The sequence below is a fragment of the Eleginops maclovinus genome, chromosome 24 (assembly GCF_036324505.1).
Source record: "Eleginops maclovinus isolate JMC-PN-2008 ecotype Puerto Natales chromosome 24, JC_Emac_rtc_rv5, whole genome shotgun sequence".
Taxonomy (NCBI): domain Eukaryota; kingdom Metazoa; phylum Chordata; class Actinopteri; order Perciformes; family Eleginopidae; genus Eleginops; species Eleginops maclovinus.
In genome coordinates, this window is record NC_086372.1 from 15,555 (window position 1) to 30,554 (window position 15,000).

General features: G+C 46.0%; 1 protein-coding gene across 1 annotated transcript in view; it reads left to right on the forward strand.

Moving 5' to 3' along the window:
- The window catches only part of fmnl2b (formin-like 2b), a 21,401-nt gene that overhangs the window by 2,605 nt on the left and 3,796 nt on the right, over positions 1 to 15,000 (forward strand). Inside the window, 22 exon segments of the mRNA XM_063878178.1 lie at positions 1,802 to 1,885; positions 2,062 to 2,142; positions 2,356 to 2,432; positions 2,547 to 2,630; positions 5,289 to 5,432; positions 5,514 to 5,640; positions 5,744 to 5,820; positions 5,911 to 6,004; positions 6,078 to 6,152; positions 8,574 to 8,684; positions 9,265 to 9,414; positions 9,497 to 9,598; positions 9,880 to 10,100; positions 10,637 to 10,740; positions 10,827 to 10,857; positions 10,859 to 10,995; positions 12,958 to 13,082; positions 13,187 to 13,389; positions 14,020 to 14,254; positions 14,409 to 14,492; positions 14,696 to 14,776; positions 14,945 to 15,000. The exon segment at positions 14,945 to 15,000 is cut by the window's right edge and continues 74 nt beyond it. Coding sequence (XP_063734248.1) covers positions 1,802 to 1,885; positions 2,062 to 2,142; positions 2,356 to 2,432; positions 2,547 to 2,630; positions 5,289 to 5,432; positions 5,514 to 5,640; positions 5,744 to 5,820; positions 5,911 to 6,004; positions 6,078 to 6,152; positions 8,574 to 8,684; positions 9,265 to 9,414; positions 9,497 to 9,598; positions 9,880 to 10,100; positions 10,637 to 10,740; positions 10,827 to 10,857; positions 10,859 to 10,995; positions 12,958 to 13,082; positions 13,187 to 13,389; positions 14,020 to 14,254; positions 14,409 to 14,492; positions 14,696 to 14,776; positions 14,945 to 15,000 — 2,483 coding nt within the window.

The window sequence follows — 15,000 nt, forward strand, 5'->3', positions numbered from 1 at the left end:
AGTATATATACAGTATACAGTATACACTAAAGTATATATACAGTATACACTAAAGTACAGTCTACATTACACAGTCTTCACTAAAGTATATATACAGTATACAGTCTACACTAAAGTATATATACAGTATACAGTCTACACTAAAGTATATATACAGTATACAGTCTACACTAAAGTATATATACAGTATACAGTCTACACTAAAGTATATATACAGTACACAGTCGACACTAAAGTACATACAGTCTACACTCAAGTATATATACAGTACACAGTCGACACTAAAGTACATACAGTCTTCACTAAAGTATATATACAGTATACACTAAAGTACAGTCTACATTACACAGTCTTCACTAAAGTATATATACAGTATACAGTCTACACTAAAGTATATATACAGTATACAGTCTACACTAAAGTATATATACAGTATACAGTCTACACTAAAGTATATATACAGTACACAGTCGACACTAAAGTACATACAGTCTACACTCAAGTATATATACAGTACACAGTCGACACTAAAGTACATACAGTCTACACTAAAGTATATATACAGTATACACTAAAGTATATATACAGTATACACTAAAGTATATATACAGTATACAGTGTACACTAAAGTATATACAGTATACAGTCTACACTAAAGTATATATACAGTATACAGTATACACTAAAGTATATATACAGTACACAGTCGACACTAAAGTATATACAGTCTACACTAAAGTATATATACAGTATACAGTCTACACTAAAGTATATATACAGTATACACTAAAGTATATATACAGTATACAGTGTACACTAAAGTATATACAGTATACAGTCTACACTAAAGTATATATACAGTATACAGTCTATACTAAAGTACATACAGTCTACACTAAAGTATATATACAGTATACAGTATACACTAAAGTATATATACAGTACACAGTATACACTAAAGTACAGTCTACATTACACAGTCTTCACTAAAGTATATATACAGTATACAGTCTACACTAAAGTATATATACAGTATACAGTCTACACTAAAGTATATATACAGTACACAGTCTACACTAAAGTATATATACAGTATACAGTCTACACTAAAGTATATAAAGTCTACACTAAAGTACATACAGTCTACAGTATACACTAAAGTATATATACAGTACACAGTCGACACTAAAGTACATACAGTCTACAGTATACACTAAAGTATATATACAGTATACAGTCTACACTAAAGTATATAAAGTCTACACTAAAGTATATATACAGTATACAGTCGACACTAAAGTATATATACAGTATACAGTCTATACTAAAGTATATATACAGTATACAGTCTACACTAAAGTATATACAGTCTACACTAAAGTATATATACAGTATACAGTCTACACTAAAGTATATACAGTCTACACTAAAGTATATATACAGTATACAGTCTACACTAAAGTATATACAGTCGACACTAAAGTATATATACAGTATACAGTCTACACTAAAGTATATATACAGTATACAGTCTACACTAAAGTATATACAGTCTACACTAAAGTATATATACAGTATACAGTATACACTAAAGTATATACAGTCTATATAGTCTATAGTATAAATACACATTACAGATACATTGTGTGTATGTGGTTCATATACAAATACAAACAGTATGTAGTAGTATGTGTATCTGGTTCATATACAAATACAAACAGTATGTAGTAGTATGTTTATCTGGTTCATATACAAACACAAACAGTATGTAGTAGTATGTGTATCTGGTGCCTGTCTCCAGAACTCCATGAACCTGCCTCCTGATAAGGTGCGTCTGCTCAGATCCTACGACAGCGACAAGAAATGGGAGCTGATCTGTGACCAGGTGAGTGGAGAACCTTTAGAACCACTAGAACTACCTCAACACACAAGCAGAGCTTACACACTGTGTGTGTGTGTGTGTGTGTGTGTGTGTGTGTGTGTGTGTGTGTGTGTGTGTGTGTGTGTGTGTGTGTGTGTGTGTGTGTGTGTGTGTGTGTGTGTGTGTGTGTGTGTGTGTAGGAGAGGTTTCAGGTGAAGAACCCCCCCCACACTTACATCCAGAAACTGAGAGGCTTCCTGGACCCGGCCGTCACACGCAAGGTGAGCTGGGAAATGGAGTTCCTAGATGATCTCCTTCCAAGTAACCCAAAGGAAGTCTCTTCTTATCAACTCTGTCTGTCTGTCTGTCTGTCTGTCTGTCTGTCTGTCTGTCTGTCTGTCTGTCTGTCTGTCTCTCTGTCTGTCTGTCTGTCTGTCTGTCTGTCTGTCTGTCTGTCTGTCTGCCTGTCTGTCTGCCTGCCTGCCTGCCTGCAGAAGTTCAGACGGAGGGTTCAGGAGTCGACTCAGATGCTGAGAGAACTGGAAATTTCTCTTCGGACCAATCACATCGGGTACCTGACCTTTCTGGCTGCCTGTCACCTATCTGTCTCTCACTTTTCTGACTCTCACTTGTCTGTCTCTCACCTGTCTCTCTCAACTGTCTGTATCTACCTGTCTGTCTGCAGGTGGGTGAGGGAGTTCCTGAATGAGGAGAACCGGGGTCTGGATGTCCTCGTAGAATATCTGTCCTTCGCTCAGTACGCCGTCACGTGAGTCTGAACTCACAAACACAGGAACCACTTCCTGTCCTCTAGAGAACTGCCTGAACCCACAAACACAGGTACCACTTCCTGTCCTCTAGAGAACGGCCTGAACCCACAAACACAGGTACCACTTCCTGTCCTCTAGAGAACGGCCTGAACCCACAAACACAGGTACCACTTCCTGTCCTCTAGAGAACTGCCTGAACCCACAAACACAGGTACCACTTCCTGTCCTCTAGAGAACTGCCTGAACCCATAAACACAGGTACCACTTCCTGTCCTCTAGAGAACTGCCTGAACCCATAAACACAGGTACCACTTCCTGTCCTCTAGAGAACTGCCTGAACCCACAAACACAGGTACCACTTCCTGTCCGAGGGAGAACTGCCTGAACCCATAAACACAGGTACCACTTCCTGTCCTCTAGAGAACTGCCTGAACCCATAAACACAGGTACCACTTCCTGTCCTCTAGAGAACTGCCTGAACCCACAAACACAGGTTCCACTTCCTGTCCTCTAGAGAACTGCCTGAACCCACAAACACAGGTACCACTTCCTGTCCTCTAGAGAACTGCCTGAACCCACAAACACAGGTACCACTTCCTGTCCTCTAGAGAACTGCCTGAACCCACAAACACAGGTTCCACTTCCTGTCCTCTAGAGAACTGCCTGAACCCCAAACCACGTTTTTTTATTGAACCTGTTTCTTGAGAACTGAGAGTTTTAATGTTCCTGTCTTTAGAGAACCGAGTGTCTTAACGTTCCTGTCTACAGAGAACCGAGTGTCTTAACGTTCCTGTCTACAGAGAACCGAGTGTCTTAACGTTCCTGTCTACAGAGAACCGAGTGTCTTAACGTTCCTGTCTACAGAGAACCGAGTGTCTTAACGTTCCTGTCTACAGAGAACCGAGTGTCTTAACGTTCCTGTCTACAGAGAACCGAGTGTCTTAACGTTCCTGTCTACAGAGAACCGAGTGTCTTAACGTTCCTGTCTACAGAGAACCGAGTGTCTTAACGTTCCTGTCTACAGAGAACCGAGTGTCTTAACGTTCCTGTCTACAGAGAACCGAGTGTCTTAACGTTCCTGTCTACAGAGAACCGAGTGTCTTAACGTTCCTGTCTACTGAGAACCGAGTGTCTTAACGTTCCTGTCTACAGAGAACCGAGTGTCTTAACGTTCCTGTCTACAGAGAACCGAGTGTCTTAACGTTCCTGTCTACAGAGAACCGAGTGTCTTAACGTTCCTGTCTACAGAGAACCGAGTGTCTTAACGTTCCTGTCTACAGAGAACCGAGTGTCTTAACGTTCCTGTCTACAGAGAACCGAGTGTCTTAACGTTCCTGTCTACAGAGAACCGAGTGTCTTAACGTTCCTGTCTACAGAGAACCGAGTGTCTTAACGTTCCTGTCTACAGAGAACCGAGTGTCTTAACGTTCCTGTCTACAGAGAACCGAGTGTCTTAACGTTCCTGTCTACAGAGAACCGAGTGTCTTAACGTTCCTGTCTACAGAGACCGAGTGTCTTAACGTTCCTGTCTACAGAGAACCGAGTGTCTTAACGTTCCTGTCTACAGAGAACCGAGTGTCTTAACGTTCCTGTCTACAGAGAACCGAGTGTCTTAACGTTCCTGTCTACAGAGAACCGAGTGTCTTAACGTTCCTGTCTACAGAGAACCGAGTGTCTTAACGTTCCTGTCTACAGAGAACCGAGTGTCTTAACGTTCCTGTCTACAGAGAACCGAGTGTCTTAACGTTCCTGTCTACAGAGAACCGAGTGTCTTAACGTTCCTGTCTACAGAGAACCGAGTGTTTAACGTTCCTGTCTACAGAGAACCGAGTGTCTTAACGTTCCTGTACAGACGGTGTCTAACGTTGCCTGTTCACAGAGAAGTTAACGTTCCTGTCTACAGAGAACCGAGTGTCTTAACGTTCCTGTCTACAGAGAACCGAGTCGTTTAACGTTCCTGTCTACAGAGAACCGAGTGTCTTAACGTTCCTGTCTATGAGAACCGAGTGTCTTAACGTTCCTGTCTACAGAGAACCGAGTGTCTTAACGTTCCTGTCTACAGAGAACCGAGTGTCTTAACGTTCCTGTTACAGAGAACGGTGTCTTAACGTTCCTGTTACAGGAACCGAGTGTCTTAACTTCCTGTCACAGGACCGGTGTCTTAGTTCCTTCTACAGAGCCGAGTGTCTTAACGTTCCGTCTACAGAGAACGAGTGTTTTAAGTTCCGTCTACAGGAACCGAGGTCTAACGTTCTGTCTAGAGAACCAGTGTCTAAACTCCTGTCTCAGAGACGATGTTTTAACGTTCCTATATCTAGAGAACCAAGAGTTTTAACATTCCTGATCAGAGTGTTGTCAGCGTTAGCCTCAGTTAGCGACAGTTATAGTTTGTCTCTGGAGTCTCCACCTTATCGTCTTCAGGCGGTGAACACAACAGGTTTAGCTTGTATGAGGAGAACCATCTGATTATGGTTCTGTCGTTGGTGTTAACTTGTTTGAGCCCAGCCCTGAGGCTAAAGTAGAACCCACTGATTATGGTTCTGTTATTGGTGTTCAGGTTTGAGACTGAAGGGACAACCTGAATGTGGTTCTGTTGTTGGTGTTCAGGTTTGAGACTGAAGGGACAACCTGAATGTGGTTCTGTTGTTGGTGTTCAGGTTTGATGGGGAGCAGGTGGAGGTTGGAGGCGAGGCATCGTCCATCGACTCGCCCTGGAGCCGCTCCATCGAGGATCTGCACGGAGATGCCGGCCTCCCCTCGCCGTCCTCCTCAGGACCAAGAGCTGCCCGACACTCCATCAGGTGAGAGACACTCAGAGACACCGGAGACAAAGTCTATCAAAAGAAAGGAAGAAGATAATAAACAACAGACGTGTTCTGCAGCTCTGCGATGGTGACTCGCTCCAACACGCTGCCCAGTCGTCGGACTCTGAAGAACTCCAGACTCGTCTGCAAGAAAGACGACGTCCACGTTTGTGTCATGTGTCTGAGAGCCATCATGAACTACCAGGTGATTTTACCTATAACTTCAATTACTGCCAGTATGTATACTTATAATATATATACTGATATTGATATATCGATATCTGCTATAATTCTTCCTGTGGCCTCAGTACGGATTCAACATGGTGATGTCTCACCCTCACGCTGTCAACGAAATAGCCCTCAGCCTCAACAACAGAAACCCCAGGTACACACACACACGCACACACACTTTGCCTTTACTGAATACATCAACTTTATTAAGTGTCTGTCTCTCACCTGTCTGTCTCGTCATCAGGACAAAAGCTCTGGTGTTGGAGTTGCTGGCGGCGGTTTGCTTGGTCAGAGGAGGACATGAGATCATCCTGTCGGCCTTCGACAACTTCAAAACTGTAAACAAAACAACATGTAATAAGTGTCTCAAGGGTTTGTTGGTTGGTTGGTTAATTTATTTATGTGTTGCAGGTGTGCTCAGAGTCGATGCGTTTTGAGAAGTTGATGGAACATTTTAAGAACGAAGACGACAACATCGACTTTCTGGTACGGAGAATTTAAAGTGTGTGAACTTTGTTCAGGTAAAGCTGGCGTTATGGTCTGTAGCAAGGTAACACAGAGCCTTGATGTTGTCCTGCCGGTCTCCTGAAGGTCTGTGGTAGAAACATAATACTCTAATAACTGGGAGCTAAGAGACCGTGCGTAAATGGTAGCTGAAACTGGTAGCTGAAACTGGTAGCCAACTGACAGTGTGTGTAACTGGTAATGTTAACTGAGGGACAGTGTGTAACTGGTAGCTGAAACTGGTATCTGAAACTGGTAGCTGAGGAACCATGTGTGTAACTGGTATATGTTAGCTGAGGGACCGTGTGTAACTGGTAGCTGAAACTGGTAGCTGAAACTGGTATCTGAAACTGGTAGCTGAGGAACCATGTATGTAACTGGTACATGTGAACTGAGGGACAGTGTGTGTAACTGGTATATGTTAGCTAAGGGACAGTGTGTGTATCTGGTACATGTGAACTGAGGGACAGTGTGTGTAACTGGTTAGCTAAGGGACAGTGTGTGACTGGTACATGTGAACTGAGGGACAGTGTGTGTATCTGGTACATGTGAACTGAGGGACAGTGTGTGTAACTGGTACATGTGAACTGAGGGACAGTGTGTGTAACTGGTATATGTTAGCTAAGGGACAGTGTGTGTAACTGGTACATGTGAACTGAGGGACAGTGTGTGTATCTGGTACATGTGAACTGAGGGACAGTGTGTGTAACTGGTACATGTGAACTGAGGGACAGTGTATGTAACTGGTACATGTGAACTGAGGGACAGTGTGTGTAACTGGTACATGTGAACTGAGGGACAGTGTATGTAACTGGTACATGTGAACTGAGGGACAGTGTGTGTAACTGGTTCATGTGAACTGAGGGACAGTGTGTGTAACTGGTTCATGTGAACTGAGGGACAGTGTGTGTAACTGGTACATGTGAACTGAGGGACAGTGTATGTAACTGGTACATGTGAACTGAGGGACAGCGTGTGTATCTGGTACATGTGAACTGAGGGACAGTGTATGTAACTGGTACATGTGAACTGAGGGACAGTGTGTGTATCTGGTACATGTGAACTGAGGGACAGTGTATGTAACTGGTACATGTGAACTGAGGGACAGCGTGTGTATCTGGTACATGTGAACTGAGGGACAGTGTGTGTAACTGGTACATGTGAACTGAGGGACAGTGTGTGTATCTGGTACATGTGAACTGAGGGACAGTGTGTGTAACTGGTACATGTGAACTGAGGGACAGTGTGTGTATCTGGTACATGTGAACTGAGGGACAGTGTGTGTATCTGGTACATGTGAACTGAGGGACAGTGTGTGTAACTGGTACATGTGAACTGAGGGACAGTGTGTGTAACTGGTACATGTGAACTGAGGGACAGTGTGTGTAACTGGTACATGTGAACTGAGGGACAGTGTGTGTAACTGGTACATGTGAACTGAGGGACAGTGTGTGTATCTGGTACATGTGAACTGAGGGACAGTGTGTGTAACTGGTACATGTGAACTGAGGGACAGTGTGTGTAACTGGTACATGTGAACTGAGGGACAGTGTGTGTATCTGGTACATGTGAACTGAGGGACAGTGTGTGTGACTGGTACATGTGAACTGAGGGACAGTTTATGTAACTGGTACATGTGAACTGAGGGACAGTGTGTGTATCTGGTACATGTGAACTGAGGGACAGTGTGTGTGACTGGTACATGTGAACTGAGGGACAGTGTATGTAACTGGTACATGTGAACTGAGGGACAGTGTGTGTATCTGGTACATGTGAACTGAGGGACAGTGTGTGTATCTGGTACATGTGAACTGAGGGACAGTGTGTGTATCTGGTACATGTGAACTGAGGGACAGTGTATGTAACTGGTACATGTGAACTGAGGGACAGTGTGTGTAACTGGTACATGTGAACTGAGGGACAGTGTGTGTATCTGGTACATGTGAACTGAGGGACAGTGTATGTAACTGGTACATGTGAACTGAGGGACAGTGTATGTAACTGGTACATGTGAACTGAGGGACAGTGTGTGTGACTGGTACATGTGAACTGAGGGACAGTGTGTGTATCTGGTACATGTGAACTGAGGGACAGTGTGTGTATCTGGTACATGTGAACTGAGGGACAGTGTGTGTAACTGGTACATGTGAACTGAGGGACAGTGTGTGTGACTGGTACATGTGAACTGAGGGACAGTGTGTGTAACTGGTACATGTGAACTGAGGGACAGTGTGTGTAACTGGTACATGTGAACTGAGGGACAGTGTGTGTATCTGGTACATGTGAACTGAGGGACAGTGTGTGTAACTGGTACATGTGAACTGAGGGACAGTGTGTGTTAAATGAGAATACTCTGATAATTGGTGGCTGGGTAACAGTGTGTTGTTGCTACCTGTGTCTCAGGTGGCCTGCATGCAGTTCATCAACATTGTGGTTCACTCGGTGGAGGACATGAACTTCAGGGTTCACCTGCAATATGACTTCACCAAACTCAACCTGGACGAGCACCTGGAGGTACACACATGACCCTCCGTCAGCCAATCACAGGCCTGTAATCCCTCACACAACCCACTATTGGCCAATCACACACCTCTAACATGTCACATGACCTGCTGTCAGCCAATCATCAATCCGGTCGTCGGACACGGGCCTTCTCTCTATTCCCCGCACTCGCCTCCGAACCGTTGGTGACAGGGCGTTCAGTGCTGCAGCCCCCACCCTCTGGAACGCTCTTCCTGCAGAGATCCGCTACGCTGCCTCCCTGGACATCTTCAAATCCTCATTAAAAACTCACTTCTTCACCGTAGCCTCTGACCACTAACTCATCTCAGTCCCCCGTTCTTCTACCACAGCTGCCGTTTCTGTTTCGAATTTATTTACTCTATTTTTCTGTTCTTTTATTTGCTCTACTTTTTTGTTTGATAATTTCTTTTCTGTCTGTCCTCACAAAATGGAAAGCGGCCTTGGGTACCTAGAAAGGCACTATATAAATTCAAATTATTATTATTATTCATAATAATCACATTCCTGTAACATGTCGCTTGACCGGTTGTCAGCCTGTCTCCATGCACTAACCCCACCTGTCTCCCCTCAGAGGCTGAAGCACACGGAGAGTGACCGGCTGCAGGTGCAGATCCAGGCGTACCTGGACAATGTGTTTGACGTTGGGACGCTGCTTGAAGACGCAGAGACCAAGACCGCTGCTCTGGAGAGGGTGGAGGAGCTAGAGGAGAACCTGGGCACGGTGAGACAGATACCTGTCTATCTATACCTGTCTGTTTTTACTTGTCTATCCGACCCGTCTGTCTCACCTGTCTGTCTCTCAGATGTCTGCCCGGGTGCTGGACATAGAGAACGAGGCAATGCTGAAGATTGTGGAGCTGGAGAAGCAACTGATGCAGACCAACAAGGAGCTGGACCAGATCCGGGTCAGAATCACAGTCCCTTTTTACTTACATAGAATCTGTTTTATTGATATCTACATACCGAGTCTAAAGTGGTCAGACCTGTTCAAAACAACGTACATGTGTCCGCGAACCCGTTGACATGCTGTCCGCGAACCCGTTGACATGCTGTCCGCGAACCCGTTTACATGCTGTCCGCGAACCCGTTTACATGCTGTCCGCGAACCCGTTGCCATGCTTTGTGCGAACCCGTTGACATGCTGTCCACGAACCTGTTGACATGTTGTCCCTGAACCCGTTGACAGGACGTGTATGCCAGCACTAACTCCCAGGTCCACACATTGCGGCGCATCGTCCGGGAGAAGGACCAGACGATCCGGAGACAGAGTCGTCTGGAGCGTCAGGCTCAGGAGGCACAACAGGCCGGAGGACCAGGAGCTCCACAACCACCCAGAGGAGAGGGTGACGGGGGAGTCGGGGACTCAGCCTCCCCCTCACCTCCACCCTGTCCTAATCTGTCCCCGAGGTGAGAGGCTTCCTGTTCCCTGTTCTGCAGGTCAATAGTTTCTGGATGTGTTTTTGGTTATATCCTGAAATCAGGTCTGTGGTTAACACAAGCTCAAGAGACTTTAACGTTGAGTTCTACCCCAAAAATACGTCACTAAAAACCCAACTGAGAATTAAAAAACAGAGGGGCTAAAAGGAGTCTAAATGAGACGACTAAACCCCCCCATCACGCCCAACATTTGCCGCCCCTTAGCTTAGCGGTGGTGACGTGAAGTCATGTGACCGTGCTGTAGTTCCTTTATGGCCCGACATTAGCCTCTTTTAGCTTAGCGGGGTCATGTGACCGTGCTGTAGTTCCTTTATGGCCCGACATTAGCGTCTTTCAGCTTAGCGGGGTCATGTGACCGTGCTGTAGTTCCTTTATGGCCCGACATTAGCCTCTTTTAGCTTAGCGGGGTCATGTGACCGTGCTGTATTTGTATTAATGTAATTTATGCACTTATTTCCTACATGTGCGTTCGTCGCTCATAACCAACCAATGATTTATCTCCACAGTCCAGAGACCATAACCTATCACAGCATGGCTCCAGGGATAGGCGGAGCTTTGGGGATGCTTGCCCCGCCCCCGCCCCCACCTCCTCCACCAATGCCAGGCACAGGTCAGTTCCACCTCCACAAATCAGAGCGTTCGATTGGTCTTGAATCATAAACAGAAAGTAATCTTGTTTTCTGTTTGACTTCACAGTTTCCAACGGGTCATTTCCTGCTCCTCCCCCCCCCCCCACCACCACCTCCCCCCCCTCCTCCCTGTCGGACCAGTGAACTCTCGTCCTGCCTCACCCCCCCTCCTCCCCCTGTGGCCCCCCCTCTCCCGGGCTGTGGACCCACCGTCATCTTCAACTCTGGACTTGCAGGTACATGTACAGTGGGGCAAAAAAGTATTTAGTCAGCCACCAATTGTGCAAGTTCTCCCATTTCAAAAGATGAGAGAGGCCTGTCATTTTCATCATAGGTACACTTCAACTATGAGAGACAGAATGGGGGAAACAATCCAGGAAATCACATTGTAGGATTTTAATGAATTCATTTCAAATGATTGTGGAAAATAAGTATTTGGTCAATAACAAAAGTTCATCTCAATACTTTGTTATATCCCCTTTGTTGGCAATGACAGAGGTCAAAGGTTTTCTGTAAGTCTTCACAAGGTTTCCACACTGTTGCTGGTGTTTTGGCCCATTCCTCCATGCAGATCTCCTCTAAAGCAGTGATGTTTTGGGGCTGTCGCTGGGCAACACGGACTTTCAACTCCCTCCAAAGACTTTCTATGAGGTTGAGATCTGGAGACTAGGCCACTCCAGGACCTTGAAATGCTTCTTACGAAGCCACTCCTTCGTTGCCCTGGCGGTGTGTTTGGGATCATTGTCATGCTGAAAGACCCAGCCACGCTTCATCTTCAGTGCCCTTGCTGATGGAAGGAGGTTTCCACTCAACATCTCACGATACATGGCCCCATTCATTCTTTCCTTTACACGGATCAGTCGTCCTGGTCCCTTTGCAGAAGAACAGCCCCAAAGCATGATGTTTCCCCCCCAATGCTTCACAGTAGGTATGGTGTTCTTTGGAGGCAACTCTGCATTCTTTCTCCTCCAAACACGACGAGTTGAGTTTTTACCAAAAAGTTCTATTTTGGTTTCATCTGACCATATGACATTCTCCCAATCCTCTTCTGGATCATCCAAATGCCCTCTAGCAAACTTCAGACGGGCCTGGACATGTACTGGCTTAAGCAGGGGGACACGTCTGGAACTGCAGGATGTAAGTCCCTGGCGGCGTAGTGTGTTACTGATGGTAGCCTCTGTTACTTTGGTCCCAGCTCTCTGCAGGTCATTCACTAGGTCCCCCCGTGTGGTTCTGGGATTTTTGCTCACGGTTCTTGTGATCATGTTGACCCCACGGGGTGAGATCTTGCGTAGAGCCCCAGATGGAGGGAGATTAGCAGTGGTCTTGTATGTCTTCCATGTTCTAATAATTGCTCCCACAGTTGATTTCTTCACACCAAGCTGCTTACCTATTGCAGATTCAGTTTTCCCAGCCTGGTGCAGGTCTACAATGTTGTCTCTGGTCTCCTTTGACAGCTCTTTGGTCTTGGCCATAGTGGAGTTTGGAGTATGACTGTTTGAGGTTGTGGACAGGTGTCTTTTATACTGATAACGAGTTCAAAAAGGTGCCATTAATACAGGTAACGAGTGGAGGACAGAGGAGCCTCTTAAAGAAGAAGTTACAGGTCTGTGAGAGCCAGACATCTTGCTTGTTTGTAGGTGACCCAATACTTATTTTACCGAGGAATTTACAATGAATTCATTAAAATCCTACAATGTGATTTCCTGGATTGTTTCCCCCATTCTGTCTCTCATAGTTGAAGTGTACCAATGATAAAAATGACAGGCCTCTCTCATCTTTTGAAATGGGAGAACTTGCACAGTTGGTGGCTGACTAAATACTTTTTTGCCCCACTGTATATATGTATTGTCGGACAGATGTGTGTTCAAACGTGTTTCATTTTGACTGCAACAGCTTGTCTTTGTCAGCTGCTGGGTTGGGAAGATGTTTTGGCGGTCGTTTTTTGTTGTTGTTCTTTTTACTGTTGTTTTTATATCTTGTTGTTTTTCTCTCTTCTGCTGACAGAGGGTCCTCACAAGTTATTTTGTACATCTTCTACAAATTCCCTCAGCTACCTCTTTTATCTCTGTTAACCTGAATACCTGTCTCTCTGCTCACCTGTCTCTCTGCTCACCTGTCTGTCTGCTCACCTGTGTCTCTGCTCACCTGTGTCTCCGCTCACCTATGTCTCTGCTCACATGTCGCTCTGCGTGCAGCGGTGAAGATAAAGAAGCCGATCCAGACAAAGTTTCGGATGCCGGTGTTGAACTGGGTGGCTCTGAAGCCGAGCCAGATCAACGGGACCGTCTTCAACGACATCGACGACGAGGCCATCCTGGGGGTAACAGACGGACATTATAATACCTGTGTGTCTCTCCTTCCATCTCTCTATACCTGACTGTCTCTCTGTACCTGTCCCTCTGTCTGTTTCTGTCTGTCTCTCAGGACATTAACGTGGAAGAGTTTGAGGAGCTGTTTAAGACGAAGGCTCAGGGTCCCGCGGTGGACTTGACTCTTTCCAGACAGAAAGTTCCTCAGAAAGCTCCGTCCAAAGTCTCTCTGCTGGACGCCAACCGGTCTAAAAACCTGGCCATCACTCTGAGGAAGGCGGGTCAGGGGTCAGAGGTCATTTGTCGCGCCATCCACACGTAAGTCCTTCCAACAATAACAGTACCAAGTGAAAAACCCTTGAATGTCCGTTTAATTTCGACTGGATGTTGGCTGGATATCTGCTTGATGTCTGCTGGATGTTGGCTGGATGTCGGCTGGGTGTTGTCTGGATGTTGGCTGGATGTCTGCTGGATATTGGCTGAATGTTGGCTGGGTGTTGTCTGGATGTCGGCTGGATGTCGGCTGTATGTCGTCCGACTGTCAGCTGGGTGTTGTCTGGATGTTGGCTGATCGTCAGCTGGGTTTTGTCTTGATGTCGGCTGGGTGTTGTCTGGATGTTGGCTGGATGTCTGCTGGATGTCTGCTGGATGTTGGCTGGATGTTGGCTGGATATTTTCTGGATGTCGGCTGGATGTCGGCTGGATGTCGACTGACTGTTGACTGGATGTCGGCTGAATGTGGGCTGATCCTCAGCTGGGTTTTGTCTGGATGTCGGCTGGATGTTGTCTGGATGTCAGCTGGATGTTGTCTGGATGTCGGCTGAATGTTGTCTGGATGTCGGCTGAATGTTGTCTGGATGTCGGCTGGATGTTTGCTGACTGTCAGCTGGATGTGGGCATATTGCGGCTGACTGTCATCTCACTGCAGTTACCTCTGTGTTTCCTCAGGTTCGACCTGCGGACGGTGAGAGTGGACTTTGTTGAATGCCTGATGCGTTTCTTGCCGACGGAGGCCGAGGTGAAGTTGTTCCGTCAGTACGAGCGAGACAGGAAGCCTCTGGAGGCTCTGAGCGACGAAGACAGGTTCATGATGCAGTTCAGCCGCATCGAGAGGCTCACCCAACGCATGAGCATCCTCACCTTCATGGGCAACTACAGCGACAACCTGCAGATGCTGACGCCGGTGAGACAGGTCACAAATAGACAGGTTACAGACAGACAAGTTACAGGCAGACAGGTTACAGACAGACATATTCTAACCCTAGTGAGACAGACAGGTAGAAAGACAGATAGTAAACTGGCAGATTGACCTGTCTCACTCTCCTGTGTTTCCTCAGCAACTCCACGCCATCATCGCTGCTTCAGTCTCTATAAAATCCTCCCAGAAGCTCAGAAGATCCTGGAGGTCAGAGTGTATAGAGGCGCACACACACACACACACACACACACACACACACACACACACACACACACACACACACACACACACACACACACACACACACACACACACACACACACACACACACACACACACACACACACACAACACACACAGTGTATAATATGTGGTATACTGAGTATGTGTGTATAATCTGTGGTATACTGAATGTGTGTGATGTAGATCATCCTGGCTCTGGGGAACTACATGAACAGCAGCAAGAGGGGAGCTGTTTATGGATTCAAACTGCAGAGTTTAGACCTGGTAACACACACACACACACACACACACACACACCACACACACACACACCACACACACACACACACACACACACACACACACACACACCACACACACACACACACACACACACACACACACACACACACACACACACACATTGTGTGTGTGTGTGTGTGTGTGTTCCAGCTGCTGGAAACCAAGTCCACAGACAGGAAGCTGACACTGCTGCATTACATCGCTAA